Source organism: Pipistrellus kuhlii, unplaced genomic scaffold, assembly GCF_014108245.1.
Source record: "Pipistrellus kuhlii isolate mPipKuh1 unplaced genomic scaffold, mPipKuh1.p scaffold_m20_p_40, whole genome shotgun sequence".
Lineage (NCBI taxonomy): Eukaryota > Metazoa > Chordata > Mammalia > Chiroptera > Vespertilionidae > Pipistrellus > Pipistrellus kuhlii.
The window spans coordinates 305,192-324,286 of NW_023425541.1; the positions used below are offsets into that span (position 1 = coordinate 305,192).

General features: G+C 40.2%; 1 protein-coding gene and 1 pseudogene across 2 annotated transcripts in view; one reads left to right on the forward strand and one right to left on the reverse strand.

The window, feature by feature from the left end:
- Positions 1 to 4,592: 4,592 nt before the first annotated feature.
- Positions 4,593 to 6,303, forward strand: LOC118704087 (annotated as a pseudogene).
- Positions 6,304 to 13,271: 6,968 nt separating this feature from the next.
- Positions 13,272 to 19,095, reverse strand: part of OPHN1 (oligophrenin 1) — a 333,832-nt gene continuing 328,008 nt past the window's right edge. For both annotated transcript variants that reach the window (XM_036411404.2, XM_036411403.2), the window contains 2 exons: positions 16,182 to 16,223; positions 13,272 to 14,359 (listed from right to left, as the gene is read on the reverse strand). In XM_036411404.2, the coding sequence (XP_036267297.1) occupies positions 16,190 to 16,223 (34 nt within the window). In that variant the 3' untranslated portion in view covers positions 13,272 to 14,359; positions 16,182 to 16,189. The remainder of the gene's footprint in view (positions 14,360 to 16,181; positions 16,224 to 19,095) is intronic.

Consider the following 19,095-nt stretch of genomic DNA (forward strand, 5'->3'; position numbering starts at 1 on the left):
TTGGAGATTAATACAAACTACAATATCCATATTATTAAGCAAAGCTATGATAAACAGAAGTAAAAAAAGAAACAAAAACAAAGGAATTTAAAAAATACTGAGCAACAATAACAACAGAAGAATAAGCATAAAAATTTCACTAAAAATCATATAAATTCACTGTAATCAATATTCACATAAACAACAACAAAAGGATAGAGAGGATAATAGTTTTTTTGTTTTTGTTTTTTAACTAATTAATATAGTGAAGAGAGTGGTATTTATACACTTGGAGCAGGGGGGTGGAAATTAGGTCTATAAGTATGGTGAGAGTTTTAGCAGGGGGTATATAGGAAGAATAGAGAGAAACTAAAGCCGGAAAGGGATGAGATAAAAAAAAAAAAAAAAGGGTAAAGGTCAGTAAGAGAGTGATGTCCTAAAGGTCGAGTTGAGATAGGGTTGAATGATGCTATAGTAGAGATTAAAATAGAATGAAGATTAATCCCAATGTAAAATAAAGAGAAAGTAAAATGGTTCTGAAGGGAAAAAAAAGAAGAAAAGGGAAACAAAAAATGCAAAATAGCAGTAGTAATATTGATGACTGAAAATTGAAAAATATAATAATTGAAAAGGTAAAATCAAGTAATGATAAAAGGAAAAAATTCATTTCTTAAGTAAAAGATGTAAAAAATGAAAATAAAATAAAGAATAGAAAAATTAGCATAAAAATGTCCAGTAGTGGTCATTCACTTCCTCTGTTATTGTATTTGGCACGCCTGATTCTCAGTCCAGACAATATTAGAGTTACCAGCGTTCCCCTGTACATCAGTTTTGTAAGGTAGTTCTTAATTTTAAGTAGGCTATATCTTAGTTATTTGTGTCCTTTTATTTTTGATTAATTAAAAGTAATAAAAAAAATAAAAGGAAAGGAAAAAAGGGGAACCAAAAAAAAAGTCAGTTTATAATTCAGCCCCTAGGTGGCAGTGTTTCTGGTTTGACTTTTCAGTCTTTTTGGTTGCTCTAGCCTTCTTTCTCTATGGCTCTATGTTTTGTCCCAGTAGGCTGCCAGGGTGCAGGCTGGCCCCCAGACTGTCCTTTAATGCTCTGATCCCCTGTTTCCAAGAAGGCAATTTCCCTCTGCAGTCTCAGGATATGCCAAACTGGGCAGTACTTCCCTAGTACTCAGAAGCAAGGGGGTGAAGTGGATCAGGCGCAAGATGTGTCTGCACCCAGGTGTCCAGATGTTCTGCTTTTTGGGGTGGTCCCGATTTTTAACAATTTGTCCCACGTTCCTTGGTGTGTTTTTTTTTTTTAAAGACCTGATTTTGGGGAAGATCACAGCAAACCCAGCGCTGGGTCCTGCAGTGCGCGACTCCCTCTGCAGCTGCTGTCTCCCTCTGTGCAGCTCCGGGCGTGGGGCCAGCAGGGCTAGGGCTGCTGGTGGTGCAGAGCTGCTGGTGGCATGGAGTCGTGCAGGGTGAAGGTGGTCAGCAGCGCAGGGCTGCTGGTGGCACGATACCGCTCTGGGCTAGGGCCGCTTGTGGTGCGGGGCTGGGGCCGCACGGGACTAGGGCCGGTTGTGGTGCAAGACGAGTGGGTGCGGAGCCCATGGGGCGCACTGAGGCTACAGTACCTGCATGCTCTGTAGTGACCCAGAACCCTCATGTTTTCCCCGCAAACTCTGACCTTTCCATGGGTGACTGAAAAACTCCCTTGAATCCACGTGTTTGCACTGATTGGGGCATCACAGCTGCTTGATGGTCTCCTCTGCTGTGGGTTTTCCAGGCCTCAGAGAAGGTCCTCCTTTCGTGGTAAGATGGCGTAGCCTTCCCTCTGAGCCTGTAGCTCCAGGAGAGGTCTCTGCCGCTGCAGTACTGGCTGCTTGGTCAGGAAATCCTGTCCAGATGACACTTACCTTTTTTTTTTTTTTTTTTTGAGTTATGCTACCCCTTAGCTGGCCAATCTGTACTCCCTGAGCGACTTTTAGAAGCTGATTCTATCTGTTCTGGGACTAGGCTCAGAACCAGTCCGTCTGATCGGTCGCCATCTTGTCTTCCCCCTCTGATGTAGGACCTCTCTCTTCTTATCCCCAGTGAAATCTGACTTTTCTGTGTCGGAGTGAAGAACTCCTTTATATCTGCATATTTGTGCCAAATGGGGACAGGTGTTCTGGTGCTTCCAGCTGTTCAATGATTGCTGCAGTTGTGGATTTTCAGGCTTCTGATAAGATCCACTTTCCCTCTGCCACTGCGGGGCCTGACTGGACAAGCATTTAGTGAATATAATTCATTCCTCCAACTATGCATTGGGAACCTATCACACACCAAGTTATACTCTAGGCCAGTGTTTTTCAACCTTTTTTGGGCAAAGGCACACTTGTTTCATGAAAAAAATCACGAGGCACACCACCATTAGAAAATGTTAAAAAATTTAACTCTGTGCCTATATTGACTATATATAAAGTAATTCTCTTGAATAGGAATCAAATAAACACAAAGAAAGTATTTTATAATTACTTTATTATGAAATATTAAGTAAACAAAATAGTGAAAAATTATAAAATTCTTGTCTTGTCTGCACCTACGGCACACCAGGCAACATCTCGCGGCACACTAGTGTGCCGCGGAACAGCGGTTGAAAAACGCTGCTCTAGGCACAAGCAGTAAATTGTCCAAGAAGTGTCTTGGTGCTCAGCAGCTTCTGGTCTCTGCAAATGATTTTGGGTAATAACAAATGTATTCTTTGGCTGTCTTGATTTTTGTTTTGTTTTGTTTTGTTTTGTTTTGTTTACCCTTACGTGAGGGTAATTTTAACATTGCTTTTTAGATATAATGGGAGGGTGTTGGAGACAGGAAGTAAAACATTGATGTGAGACACATTGATTGGTTGACTCCTGCATGTGGGTTTTTTATTTATTCATTTTCATTTGTTTCCAGAAGTTTTTTATTTCTTTGGTAACCCTTTCATTTTTTAATAACATGATATTTACCATCCATGTGTTTTAATAGTTTTTTTTTAATAGTTGATTTCTAATTTCATTTCATTGTGATCTGAGAGGTTGCTTAATATGATTTCAATTTATTTTTTTTAACTTGTAGAGATTTGGTTTGTGTCCTAACATGTGGTCTATCTTTGAAACTGTTTCATGTGCACTTAAGAATGTATATTCTGTAGCTTTGGGGTGAAATGTTCTGTAAATATCAGATAATTCCATCTGATCAAATGTGTTGTTTATGATTGCTATTTCCTTGTTGATTTTTGTCTAGATCTATTCAGTGGTATCAGTGGGGTGTTAAAGTCCCCTATTCTGATTGTATTTCTATCCATTTCTCCTTTAAAATTCTCCAGAAGTGCTTTTATATATTTTGATTTTTCTGTATTTGGTGCATATATGTATACCAGAGTTCTATCCTTATGTTGTACTGATTCCTTTAGTAATATTAAGTGGCCTTAATTGTATCTTGTTATAGCTTTCACTTTGCAGTCTCTTTTGTCAGATATTTGTATTGCTAACCCAGATTTTTTTTTTTTTTCATTTCCATTTGCCTAGAAAAAATTTCCCCATCCCATCACTTTCATTCTGTGTGAGTTTTTTGTTCTGATGTGGGTTTCTGGTAGACAGCATATATATAGCTTTGTTTTCTTATCCATTCAGCTAACCTATATCTTTTGATTGGATCATTTAGGCCATTTATGTTTAAGGTTATTATTGGTAAGTACTTATTTACTGCCATTCTTATTCTTTATGCCTGTGTTCTTCTCTTTCTGTCTATTTCTTCTTCTTACAACTGTCCCCTTAACATTTCTTGCATAACTGGTTTGGTGGTAATAAACTTCTTCTTTTTTTTTTTTTGTCTGTGAAACTCTTCATTTCACCTTCAATTTTGAATGATAGCCTTGCTGGATAGAGTAGTCTTGGGTATAGTCCCTTAGTTTTCATTACTTTGCTTATTTCATGGCACTCCGTTTTGGCCTGAAGTGTGTTTTTTTTAATTGAGAATTCAGCTGACAATCTAATGGGAGCTCCCTTGTAGGTAACTTTCTGTCTCTCCCATAGCTTTTAAGGTTCTTTGTTTTTGCCCTAACCTGTTTCTCTCAGTGGATAGAGCATTGGCCTGCGAACTGAAAGGTCCCAGGTCCGACTTTAGTCAAGGGCATGTACTTTGGTTGCTGGCACATCCCCAGTAGGGGGTGTGGAGAAGGCATCTGGTCAATATTTCTAACCCTTTATCCCTCTCCCTTCCTCTCTATAAAAAAATCAATAAAATATATTTTAAATTTTTCATTAAAAAAACACCACACGTGTTACATTTTGGTGTAGTCTCAAAGAAAACTATGCATGTACTTGAGTGAGGCCAGATTGTATGCATTTTCTTCAAACAAAACAACATAATAGATTGTGTTCAGAAACAGCCATAAGAATCTAGCTATCTTCTATTAAACCAGACAATAAAAAGTTTTGCAAAAATCTAAAATGATATAATTCTTCTCTATATATTTTGTTTTAGAAAAGTTATGTATAGGTCAGTCTCTTCAGCCTCCACTGCTGCTGCCCCTCTGCCAGCACTCCAGCTCCAATTGGGCTGTCCATCTCCATGGGAGAGAGGGAGGCAGTGGTCGGCTGGGCCCGCAGCTGATGGCAGTGGCTGGTGGTCCTCCGTGCTCAGTGGTGTCTCCATGGGGTTGGTGTGAGGCGGCCAGTGCTTTGAGGCATTCCCGCTGCTGCACAGAGAGGACCCATCTCCCATGGACTGGGAGTTCCTGGAGGGCCACATCTGAACAGCTGGCAATGATTTCCTAAGTCCCATCTCTTCATTTTCCTTTGTGTTGCATTTCGGAACATCCAGAAGTCATGAACATGAATATCGTTGGCAATGAAGAGTTTGACTGCCATTTCCTTGATGAGGGCTTTACCACCAAGGACATCCTGGACCAGAAAATTAATGAAGTATCTTCTTCAGATGATAAGGGTGCTTTCTATGTCATGGGCCCAGAAGACATTCTAAAGAAACGCCTGCGGTGGCTAAAAGCTCTTCTGCGGGTCACCCCCTTCTATGCAGTCAAATGCAATGACAAAAGGACCATAGTGAAGACCCTGGCTGACATCGGGTTGGGCTTTAACTGTGCCAGCAAGACTGAGATACAGTTGGTGCAGAGTCTTGGGGTGCTTCCAGAGAGTGTAAACAAGTGTCTCAGATAAAATACACCGCCAGTAATGGAATCCAGATGATAACTTTCAATAACGAAGTCAAGCCGATGAAAGTTGCCAGGGCACATCCAAAGGCAAAGCTGGTTTTGCAAATTGCCACCGATGACTCCAAAGCAGTGTGTCGTCTCACTGTTAAATTTGGTGCCACACTCAAGACCAGCAGGCTTCCTTTGGAATGGGCCGAGGAGCATCAATATCATTGGTGTGAGTTTTCACGTGGGCAGTTGCTGTACTAACCCTGAGACCTTTGTGCAGGCCATCTCTGATGCCCACTGTGTCTTCAACATGGGGGCTAAGGTTGGCTTCAACATGTACCTGATGGATATCAGTTGTGGCTTTCCTGGATCTGAGGATACTAAGCTTAAATTTGAGGAGATCACCAGTGTAATCAACCCAGCCCTGGACAAATATTTTTCATCAGACTCGGGAGTGACACTCATAGCTGAGCCGAGCAGATACTATTTGCATCAGCTTTCACACCTGAAGTTAATATCATTGCCAAAAAACTGGTCTTAAAGGAACAAACGAGCTCTGATGATGAAGATGAGTTGAGCAAGAAGACCTTCATGTATTATGTGAATGATGGAGTATATGGGTCCTTTAACTCATACTCTTCAGTCATGCGCATGTGAAGCCCCTTTTGCAGAGGAGGCCCAAACCAAAAGATAAGTACTGCTCCTCCGGCATCTGGAAACTGACCTGTGAGGCCTCAATCACATCGTGGAGTGCTGCGGCTTGCCCGAGATGCACGTGGGGGACAGGATACTCTTTGAAAACATGGGTCCTTACACCGTGGCGGCTGCTGCTTCTAATTTCAGTGGGTTCCAGAGGCAAACAATCTACTATGTGATGTCAGGGCTGACTTGGCAACTGATACAGCAAGTCCAGAACCGTGACTTCCTGCCCGAGGTGCAGGAGGACACCCGGCGCCCTGCCTGTGTCCTGCACCTGGAAGAGCGGGATGGAGCTCCTTCCAGCAGCCTGCACATCGGCCCGAGTTAACATGTAGACGCCATTCCTGTAGTTGTTATGCAAGTATAGCTTGACATAAAGATTTGGGGGGACCACTTAACTTAATGATTGCTAGTTTGAAATGTCTTTGTAAGTTGAGATGACACAGATGGAACAAGGTGGAAGGCCTAGGCGATGGGGTCACACTTATGTGTTCCTATGGAAACCATTTGATTATTTCTTTTATATGGATTTTTATTCAATTCTCAAACATGCTATTGCAGAGTGCCCCTCAGCTGCCAGGAAATCATTTGTCGCTTGTGTATTGGCAGAATCAGGAAAGGCTGAGTGCTGTGACCTGTTTTACCAAGTACCTTGGAAATTAAAATAAATAAAATAAATAAAAGACACACACACACACACACACACACACACACACACACACACTAAAGGGGTGTCCATCAGCCCATCCTGCACCCGCTCCAAGCTGGGACTCTTCAGGGGATGTCCAACCAACGGTTTAGTCTCAATGCCTTGGGATAGAGCTTAAACCGGCAGTTGAAAATCCCTCTCACAATCTGAGACTGCTGGCTCCTAATCAAGCAGCTAGGCCTGATAGCCCCCTAAACCACTCTGCCTGCCAGCCTGATAGCCCCCTAACCACTCCCTTGCCAGCCTGATTGACACCTAACCGCTCCTGCCCCATGATTGACACCTCACTGCTCCCCTGCCAGCCTGATCACCCCCAACTGCCTTCCCCTGCAGGCCTGGTCCCCCACAACTGCCCTCATCTGCAGGCTTGGTCCCCCCAACTGCCCCCCCTGCCGGCCATCTTGTGACAACATGGGGCTGCCATCTTGTGACAATGTGGGGCAGCCATCTTGTGACAATGTAGGGGGGCATCTTGTGATGTAAGGGCGTGAGGGTCAATTTACATATTGCCTCTTTATTATATAGGATATATATATTTCATTAAAATATGTTATTTATTTTAATAAATAGTTACTATAGTAGTTTATTATTGTTATTTTAAATGAATTAATAAAAACTTTTAAAAATCCAAATTTGCAATATGGTAAACATCAATATATCAACTACAAAAACAAAAGCCCTCTGAGGTCCTCAATAATTTCTAAGAGTATAAATTGGTCCTGAAACCAAAACATTCTATAATAGTTTCTCCACTAGCTATGCCATCTCCTTGGTTCTTAAGTCTCAATACCTTACAAGCATTGAAGTCTTTTCACAGACATTCTCTTTAAAAAATATATATTTTATTGATTTTTTACAGAGAGGAAGAGAGAGGGATAGAGAGTTAGAAACATGGATGAGAGAGAATCATCAATCAGCTGCCTCTTGCACACACCCCCACCGGGGATGTGCCCGCAACCATGGTACATGCCCTTGACCAGAATCGAACCTGGGACCCTTCAATCCGCAGGCCGACGCTCTATCCACTGAGTCAAACCAGTTTTGGCTTCACAGACATTCTTAAAGCTTCCCTTCAAGTGTCATCTCCTGTCATTCACATCCATGCACCCTACATATCAGCTGCATCTGCATCAGGGAACTTGCTAGTTCTTCAATCTTTCATGCCCTTCTTCACCTCCATGCCTAGCACATCTAACCCAACTTAAATATCACATTGTCTCTGGAGCCTTCCTTCCTGATTGGAAAATTTATTGATCTCTTCTTACTTTCTCCAAGGCATTTTATAAGGCGAATTCAGAATTGCCAATTTTGAAAATAAAGAAACAAGTCAAAAGACAGAGACTACATTCCACAGCAAGTGAGTGGCAGAGATAGAGCCTAAATTCTTAGCATTATTTGACACTTGTCTTCATGGAAGTTGTTGCAGAGACTCAGAAAGCGTTGGAGGCACTGGACAGAAAGGGAATTAAGTTAAATTGAGCTAAAGAAATATTCTGGGTTAAAACATTCAACCTTTGACATTGGCTTGGTCTAAGAGCACTTAATCAGTCTTTACTCATATTGACTGCAGGTGAAAAGCAGCTCATGGGAAATATTCTTTCATTTTTCTTTTCTTCTTTAATTCTATTTCACATCATCCAATAATTATCCTTAAATGAAATGGTTGAGGTACCTTCAGGTACTCTGAAGATCACCTGAAGAGTACTGCCTCCATCTGAAGAAGCCTACTTAAGCTGATGTTGTTCTGTCAAGACTGCCTGCTGCAACAGTTGCCCTTATTTGGCTCCCTAGACTGTGATAAGAAATCTAGGTGAAACTAAAGCAACATTCAAGTACTGATAGAAAATGTAACTGTTTTGGAGCACTTTGCTTTTTCTATAATTTGTCAAATTGTGGGTATTTTATCTTTACAGAAAATTGGTTGTAAAATTTTGGTAAATGTCAAGAGATAGTTTCTGTGAGGTCTCCAAATGAAGCTAATCCTAAGGAATGTTACTTGTTCCACAGAATCTAGTGCTCCCAGCGACGGGGTGACAGGTTGTTAATGAAAATTAAATTATCTTGTTGGTATCTGAATTTCTTTAAAACACCCTCCCATGTATAAAGCTTTTAGGGTGGAGATGATCAGTTCAGTTTAACCCACATTATTGCAGCACACGTGAGCCAGACCCCATACTAAGAGCTTGACCGCACAGTTGAATAAAACTAGTCCCCTGACCCTAAGAAGTTATTTGACTCTTTAGGGATCCAGGCAAAAATACACATACTTACAACATAGAATTATTAGTGTTTGCGTAAGTATGACTGGAGAATGAATGGCTATAATACAACAGAGAAGGCTTTTTTATGGAGGTTATATTTGAGCAAAGCCTTAAGATGAATATGTTCACAGAAGGTCATTACAGTTTTAGTGAACCAAATGTAAAAGGCATGGAAGTAGGAAAGTTGAGCTTGTTAGTTATTCTCTAGTTATTTCTCTTCCCTCTTCTGTATCCCATGAGGCTGAACCTGTGGAAATGTGTCAACTTGTCTGTTGGATATGGCAGAGTTTGGCTAATGGGAGGTACTCGCAGATCAAGAGTGGGAGAAGAAGTTCTTGGAATTTTATCTTTATTCCTTCCTTGCTCTGAGTCTCATTTCTGGCACTGACTGAAATCTTCCCTGATTATAACTCTTACTAAAAACTTCTCCACAGCTCTAGCTCTCACTATGCTTTGGCAATACTGACCCATTGTGTTAGCCCTCCAGACCAAGGGTATAATGACTTACTGGTCTTCCTAAACCCTGAGTGCTTTACCATTCTTGTTGGTATCCTTAATCCTGCCCATACTTCTGAAATTTGTGGATTTTATTTCATATAGGACTTTTGCAAATATAAGGAGAACATCTATGGAATCAGATGTTATAAGATATAAAGTGCATGGCTGTGAGTCACGTGAGAGGAGACTGGAAGAAGATGAGACAAGGTCTACATAGAGTCTTCTATGTTCCTTTTATTAAAGACCTTGTGTGAGTAGGTCATGAAGAACCTTTACAAACCAATTTAGTTGGCAATTGGGAACTCTATTTTTTTTTAAATCAAAATGATCTTTCATTAATTTTTCAATTACAGTTTATATTCAATATTATTCTATATTAGAGGCCCAGTGCATGAAATTCATGCATGGGTAGGGTCCCTAGTTCTGGCAGGTGATCAGGGCCAACCAGGGCCTTCCAGCTGCCAGCCCAGCTGCCAGCCAGGGCCTCCCTTCCCAGGCTGCTGGCTGCTGACCAGGGCCTTCCTTTGTTCCTCGCCACCCCCTGATGGTCAGCGTACGTCATAGCGAGTGATTGAACTCCTGGTCTCCCAGTTGAACTCCTGAGGGGACATTTTGCATATTAGCCATATCTATCTATCTATCTATCTATCTATCTATCTATCTATCGATAGATAGATAGATATAGATATATATACACACAATATATATATATACAATATATATATATATATATATATATATATATATATATATATATATGTGTGTGTGTGTGTGTGTGTGTATATATTTGTTTGTTTCAGAGGAATTCTTGAGGTTTGTTGTTCTATTGATAGTTGATGCCAGAATTAATAGCTTGATCCTATTTAACATTTTCTGTGTCAGACACTTCACCTTCATTATCTCATTAAATCCTCACAGCAACTATTGAAGATGAGCACTCATTGTTTCTATTATAGAAGAGAAAAAACTAAGACTCAGAGAAGTAACTTGCCCTCTTGATTGTTAATGAATTTAAGAGGAAGAATTTGAACCGATGTTGTCTGAGTCTAGCTTTTGGATGGTTCATTACACTAAGTTGCATGGTGAATTGGTCTACAAGATTTTTAGGTTAAGCAGGCATTTCCAACTAAGTATCCTTATATTCCAGTCTCTGATAAAAGGTTGGGCACCTTCACTTTGCACCCCACTGGCCCCATAAAACCCAGCAACTATCTACATTTAACAGGATCCTTGAGAAAACTCAGCTGTATTGACTTAGGTTACCAAAATACCAGTACTCTGTGAGCAAGCTTAGAGGATCAAAGGTGCAAAGGACTTTGAAATCAACTTGGCCTCAATCTCTTCTCTGAATTGATTAACTAAACCACAGGAGATTAGTTAAGGGGATGGTCTGGGTTTGAATCCTGAATTCCCCATTTCCTGGCTGTAGGAACTTGAGCAAATGAGTTCAGCTATTTTGTGCCTCAACTTTCTCAGCTGTAAAATGAAGCTTAGACCAGTACTTACATCATAGAAATATTATCAGAACAAACATAGTAAACCCATGCAAAGCACTTAGATAACACATTTAGCATGCAGTAGTGTCAAGCATCAAGTGACCAAGTGATATGGGGAATACACATCTCATCTTAGCCTTTGGGGAAACTGCTTCTGCCTCCTTCTACAGAATGAGACTAGTTAAGGGATTGGTAACCAGCATCAAGGTGTCATTTAAGAATATATTCAGTTTCCAAAGAGCACTCCCCACCCCTTTTGTTACAGTTATGTGTTATAGTCACCACTTTCTTTGATGTGTTGTATATTTCAGATGGGAAAAGTTGGGCAATACCAGGGTTCCTAACTGCCTACAGGATTAAGCATGTGTCTTTATGCTGAGAGACAGGGCTTCTGCAGGCAGCTGCTCTATGCCTCTTATAAGCAGCATTATGGTATCCAAGAAGATCCCATACCCTAAACTCTAGTATCATGATTACATGATAGATGGGAGGTTGAAGATGTGATTTAGGTAATTATTTATTTTTAAACTAGAAGCCCAATGCATGAAATTCATGCAAGAGTAGGCCTTCCTTCCCCTGGCTGCTGGCACCGGCTTTCCTGTGGCACCTGGGACTAGGGCTTCCCTTGCAACCCTGGCTTTGTCTGGAATGTCGTCCAGAAGGATATCTGGTCTAATTAGCATATTATATTTTATTATTATAAATAGGGAAATTGTCCTGGGTTATCTGTATGAGCCCAATAAAATTACCCCAATGAAAAGTGAGCAATTTAACAACAGAGGCAGAAGAGGAAGTCAGAAGAAGGGGAAGCAAAATTATTTGATGTCACTCATTGTAATCTTGAATATGAAGGGGTCACACGTCAAAAATGGAGACCTCTCCTACTACAACAAGGAATTGAATTCTGCCAATTGAACTCTGCCAATTGAATTCTGAACTTAGAAGAGGATTCTGATCCCCAGATGACAACCACATCCTTGCTGATATCTTGATTTTAATTCAGTGAGACCCTAAGAAGATAATCAAGCCATACTATGCAGAATTTCTGACCTATAAAGACCATGAGAAAATAAGTGGATTTTTTCAAGCTGCTAAATTTGTAGTTATTTGTTATAGCAGCAATGGAAAACTAAAACAATGGTCCTGTGCCTCAATTTGTACATCTGTCAAAGGGAGGCAAAATACGTGGTCTTACCTACTTTATGGGACTGTTAGGACAAAATGAGAAACAAAAGAGTGTTCTGCAGTCTCAAGTCATAAAAATATTAGGTTATACTATAATAGAGGGGAAAATAAATCTGTTTTCAAGCAATTGGGTTGAAGTAATTAGGAATTTAACGTTCCTGAAATTTCCCAGAAGTGCCAATGTTTTGGAGGAATGCTTCTCCTCTCCTACAGAAGCAGTGCAGCATAGAGGAACCAGAAAACCTATGTCTCAATCTACTTCTTAGAGCAAGTTATGTCACCTCTCTAAGTCTCAATAATATGAGAGAAAACACCTGCTTACCCCCCATCTGCCACTTATCTTTCTAAGTGATTCTCATGTCCATTAGCTACAGATAACTGGCTATAAAGCAAATAGTATGCATGCATATAAGCCTAACCAATGGATTACAGACAACAGGGGGAGGGGGCAGTGAGGGCATGAGTGGGAGGGTTGGGGGTAATGGAGGATGAGGACACATATGTAATATCTTAATCAATAAAGAAATTTTAAAACATGGAGAAACAGATTCAGAAGGGATTTATCTAAGGCCACACACTAGAGCTCTGCCTAGATGGCTGTGTGAGACTCATCTGAAGCAATGAGTGTACACATATGATAGAAATAAAGTAGTGCCCATTTGAAAGGCCTATTTGTCCTCCGCAGTGTGTTCTCTGTTACTGGAAGAAGATATCTTTATTCTGGTAAACTACTCACCTAAAGAAAGCAAAGTTGAAAGACCGTTGAGTTGATACTCTGAGCATGTTTTGTGCCATTGGCATCTACATATTATAGTAACACAAGCAATGACATTGCTATAGCAGCTTCCCTTTAACAAAAAGAAATCAGAAATGTCTACTCAGATTTTTCAATAACTAGACCAATTATGTTTTAATTACTTTCCAATGATCTAGATGGCAAATGAGGAAGACTAAGAGCTTTTGTTTGGGAATTTTTTATTTGGTGACAAATATGTGGGGAATTAATAAAGAAGGTAAAAGCCAACCCCTAAATAATGACCACTAAATCCACCCATCATAATACCCTTTGCTAGGTAACTGTGGTATAATGGAAAGAACCTTGAATAGAATCCCAAGGACTTGGGATCTTCTTTAGGCATGACTCCTCATGTGTTCTGCCTCAGCTTCCCCAATGGTAAACTGGGCAATTAGACTAAATGATTTTGCAAGACACTACCAATCAAATACTATATGAGTTGTAAAAAGAGTCTACCTCAAGGCTGTGGTTCTTAACCTTTATTGGGTCATAGGCCCATTTGAAATTCAGTAGAATGTTATTAACATCTCTCCAGAAAAGGCAATTATTGAGGAATTCTGAACACCATTTCAGAAGCTTCGTGAAGTTCCTGAATCCATGAGCATTGTGTTAAAAACTGCTTCTTTCAGAAGATAAAAGCGATTAACTGCAAAAGACAAATATGATGCAAAGTGACAGCTGCCTGGCCTCAATCCATCTTAACATTTCCCCCCAGCATTTGACCTAAAAATTAAACTCCTGCAGGACAAACAGCAGCTCTCTTCTTTAAAGAACTGTTTTCAGCTCTTCTTTATTTCTTTCCTGCTTACTTGGAAAAGAAGCTGTCAGGGCAAAACAAACAGAAGAATAATTCAAATAGACCGAGGCTCTGACATGCAAAATGTGCTTTGCAGATTTATCTTAGGTGGCTGTATGCAAGAGTAGGAAGGCTACCTTCCTGAGTTCACATGGACAGTTTGTGGGGGGCATCACCCAAGCTGTCTAGTCCCTCAGGAGCAGACAGGTTCTTGGTAATATATTGCAGCATCAGAGCTCCAACCAGCCACCAGGATCCATATAATCAGTAAGAGACATGTTATGATTCTCTGATGTTTAGCAAACATTCCTACTTCCCTGCTTCCTAGGTAAGGCCCCAACCCAGGCAGCTTTCAGTTCAGAGAAAGACTTTGAGATCAGTGGTTAGTCCCAAATCATTCAGAGTTCGATGTCCTTTTGAGGAGACAGGAAGTTCAGGAAGAGTTGAAAACTGAGCTTCCCTCTTCAACTCAGGTCAGTGGATAGCTTGGTTTCTGCAGAGTCTGGCTTGAGGGAGTTTAGCCATTCACAGTCTTACAAGAGCTCAAAATAGAACTTCTGATGGGATAAAGACAGAATAAAAAGGAGAAATAAACTAGTTCTAGGACATGTGCCCCCTATTTATAGCATCCGAGAGCCTAAAAGTTCAGGGCCAGGAAGGAGCTGCTCTTCAGCACAAAATGACTCAGCACACAAGGTTTGAAGAAGATACTTCCAAAACATGGAAAGGGTCTTCAGAGGTCAAGGCTTTTTAAACCTGAAAGGGAAAGAGGAGAATAGGGAATTAGCTAGCACTGGTGAAGCACTTAACAAGCCGCTGAGTAGTGGGGCCTCTCATGGTAGGTAGCTAAGCATGCAATTGGTAGCTAATCTGAATAATAGGGACTGGCTAGGAAAAGGCCCTTATAACTCTGATCCCATGAAACAGGGCCTAAGATGGTCCCTATACGCAAGAATAGAAACTGTGTGCCTTTGGCTTCAATTCTAATCCCCCAAAGGTCTATAGGGGATGCAGAAGCCTGATACCTCTGAGATTATTCCCCACCCTCAGAACAAGGCCACTGTCTTTATAGCATTTATAACATTACAATAATTCCACACTTCCTTTTACTGGGACATCACATCCATTAGGACTAATAAGAAAAAAACTTATCTACCTGTGCATCTCTGAGTACTGCCAGTGATAAGAAAGAAAAGGTAGCCTGGGATAGACACCTGGATCTTATTTATGTGTATATTGGTTCATGTTATGCCAGCAATCTGATAGCCAATCACAACTCCTAGATTAAAAAAAAAAAATTCCATGAGCTCCATGGCTCCTGTTGACTTTAGCTAACTTATCCCCTCAGAACCTCAGTTCCTTATTTGTTGAGTTAAAATACATATTAATCTCCCTTTATCTAGCAATTTGATATGCATCAAATGAGCTAATGAATGTGAACGTGCTTTACATCAGACAAATATAAAGAACTAAGAAAGAAGTTTAGGGGGGGTAACAGTGAAATAGTGATTGGGTCTGAAAAAATAAAGTCCTACTACAGATACTGAGCTATACTCTTGGTTCCTGCTATAATGCCAAAAGAGAAGTTACAGATCTTCTTATAGACCCAAAGAATGCCAGAGTAAGAAAGTTACAATCTTTTCATTTTACAGATTGAGAAATTGAGGCTCAGAAAATGAAGTATACTTGCCCCAAATATCATAGTCTAGGATTCCTAGCAAACTTGTTTCAAAAGCAATTTGTAAAACTACACTGTAGTTTTGCTGGGGGAGAAAAAGGAAAGAAGAAAGAAACTTAAAAACACAAGAGAATCTTAGAATTAGAAGGCAGTAAGTAATTATAGGGTAATGAACTGGGACAAAGTTTCCAGTCTTTGAACCAACACAGTATTGCAATTATCAGAAACTTAGATCCCATAAAGAAGTCTTATGTGCACCTGGCCAGTGTTGCTCAGTGGTTGAGCACTGACCCATGAACAGGAAATCACAGTTTAATTCCCAGTCAGGGCACAGGCCAGGGTTGCGGGCTCAATCCCCAGTGAGGGTGTGCAGGAGGCAGCTAATTGATGATTCTCATTAAGGTTTTTCTCTCTCCCTCTCCCTTCCTCTTTCTGAAATCAATAAAAACATCCTAAATAATAAAAGGCTAATATACAATCAAATCGTAGAATGATCTGTCTCTATGATGCGCACTGACCACCAGGGGCAGACGCTCAATGCAGGAGCTGCCTTCTGGTAGTTAGTGCGCTCCCACAGGATGAGCACCTCTCAGCCAGAAGCAGGGTTCACCTTTAGTGAGGCAGCAGTGGTGGGAGGAGCCACTCCCACCTCAGCAGCAGTTGGACATCCCCTGAGGGCTTCCAGGCTGTGAAAGGGAACAGGCCAGGCTGAGGGAGCCCCTGAGTGCACGAATTTCATTCACTGGGCCTCTAGTGTATGTGTGTGTGGTGTGTGTGTGTGTGTGTGTGTGTGTGTGTGTGTGTGTGTGTATATATATATATATATATATATATATATATATATATATATATGGCATATGTTTAGCAAGGTTCTATAATCAGGGGTGGGAGACTACATACCTGAGTCTTCAACTCTCATCTCCAGGAAGTCTGCCTTGAGAACTGTGAGTAAAGAAGGAAAAACATTTCACTAAGACTCTAAAAATCAGAACTGGAAAGGCAAAGCAAGGGTAAGGGTCCTTACATACCAGTGTCAATGTGGTCATTTTAAAAAATGAGGAAGTGATTCCATCTAGATTTTTCAAAGCATTTAGCTCCATGCTTGTAGATTGAACTACCTCTCTGGCAGATTTAGAGAGTGCAGCCCAGACACAAAAACATCTTTCAGGTGCCAGACCTTGAGTGCCAGACTGTGGAAAGCTAGGAGAGCCCAGAGAAATTGGTCCAAGACCAAATACTACATTTGTTATGATCTCTAATAGAGAGAAGGGTAAGGATGGAGGCCAAATGCCATGTGAAACATGAATCCTTTTTTAACATGAAGAACAAACTATCCTTTCCTGGCCTCTTGATATACTTAGATCAATCCTAAATTAGACTTATCTAAAGAAAGCTGGAGGGAAAAGACAATCCTGAAGAGTCAAACCCCCATATAGTGTGGACAGAATATCCCAGACAAGAGCTGGTCCCAGGGCTCTATCCTCAGCTTTATTTTTTTCCTTCTCTCTTAAGTCTGTTTACATCTACTAGGTGTACCAATTAATAATGCAGATTTTTTTCAATAGATGGAGTTACACATATGTTGATATATATGCGATTTTGATATGTATGCTATTTTGTTATATTGACAGCAAACTTCAAAATTTTATGTCAAACTTGCTGAAGGTGTTAACATCATAGATATTTTTACACTTAAAAATGTCGAATTTCATGCCAAAAAAAGAGAGCATTTTGAGAAGTTTTAATTCATTACTTTATTTTGAAGAAAAAGTTATCATATACTTCAGAAACCTTAAGGCGAACATGCTCCATTTCAAAATCCTTGTGAACGCTGGTTTAAATGCTTTAAAAGTGATGATTTCAATGTGAAAGACAAAGAAGATCCAGTTCAACCGAAAAGTTTGAAGACCAACAATTACAAGCATTATTGGATGAAGATGTGTGTCAAACTCAAAATTTTATCTCAAACTTGCAGAAAGATTTAAACGTTGCTCAGTAAAAAATCTTTTACAAGCAACGGGAAAGATTTTTAAAGGAAGGAAAATGGGTGCCACATCAACTGAAGGAAAAACAAACGGAAAACCGAAAAGTCATCAGTAAAATGTTGCTTCAATGGCATGAAAGAAAATTTTTTTTGCATCGAATTGTGGCTGGTAATGAAAAATGGATTTATCTTGAGAATCCCAAATGCACAAAATCATGGGTTGATTCAGGACAACCATCAACATCAACTGCAAGGCCAAATTGCTTTGGAAAGAAGACAATGTGTTTGGTGGGATCAGGAAGGTGTGATGTATTATGAGCTTCTAAAACCAGGTGAAACCATTAACACTGATCACTACTGACAACAAATAATCAATTTGAACCATGCTTTGATTGTGAAATAACCAGAATGTGCCAAAGTAATTTTGCTTCATGATGACACACCATCGCACACTTCAAAACCAGTTAATGGCACATTAAAAGATCTTGCCTGGGAAGTATTAACCCACCTGCCATATTCACCAGACCTTGCTCATTCAGATTACCACTCGTTCTGAATTATGGCACACACACTTTCTGAGCAGCACTTCAAAATATACCAAGAAGTGGAAAATTGGGTCTCTGAATGGTTTGCCTCAAAACAAGATAAGTTCTATTGGGTTGGTATCCACAAATTGCCTGAAAGATGGGGGAAATGTGTAGCTAGCATAGGACATTACTTTGAATAAAGCACTTTTGATGTTTCTCTTGAAATTATCGTGTTTTCTTTTATTACAAAATCCGCCATTATTAACCGGTACACCTAGTATTTATTCCCTGAGTGATCATATGCCCACCCATGCTTTCAATCACCACCATATACTGAGGATCCCCACTCCCAAAAAAGCTACTATTCACATTTTTGTAAATTTGAATACCCCATGAAGTGTAATAGCTATACTAAAAAGTTCTACCCTAACTATCTGTAGATCCAGCCCCAAATACTAGTCTAAGTTGCAGTTACCTAGTGAAAATCTGTATCTGGACGTTCCATAGGGCCTTCAAAAACAGTGTCCAAAATTGAGTAGAGCAGCTTTTCCATAAAACCTGCTCTTTCATGGTTAATTATTATTACTGTCTATTTAATTACCCAAATTATATTTTCCTCTCTTAATCCTTCTACAATGTTCCATATTTGAAAAGTCAACAAGGTTTTATTGGATCAATCTAAAATCTCTCCTTCCATTTTATTCCTACTGGCAATGCCAGAGGTCAGGTCCTTGTAAAATCTTGCGAGGATAATTATCATCCAGTCTTTACTGGTCTCCCTGCCTCCAGTCTTTACTTCCCCATCTATCTTCCCCATTATCAACAGAATGATTATTTTTACAACTCAGTCAGCTCTGGATATGCACTGTCATGCTTAAAAATCTTTCATAACTCCCAATGGAATACAGTATAAAGACTGTTGCATAAGCTGTTCTGCCTTACTGAAATGTTTTCCCCCAACCCCCTTCACAATGAACCATTTCTCATTTTTCCTTGTTGTTGTTTTTTTAATTGTTGTGGAAGGGAAATGAATGAGGGAGTGAGGGAATTCATATGTCAGGTATACAAATAAGAAGCAAAAGGGGACAGGGCAAAAATTAAACAGATCATAATTTACATTAGAGATAGGAGAAGAGCCTGGCAACAATATCCACAGATGGGATTGACTATGGCTAGCCTGAGGATCTTGACCAGTAGCCAGCATATAGTCTTATTGATAAAAGTGGTGGTTAAAGCATAGGGGACCATCCATAGACACAGAAGCATAGAACAGACTGATGAATCGCAGAGGGAAGGCAGGGGT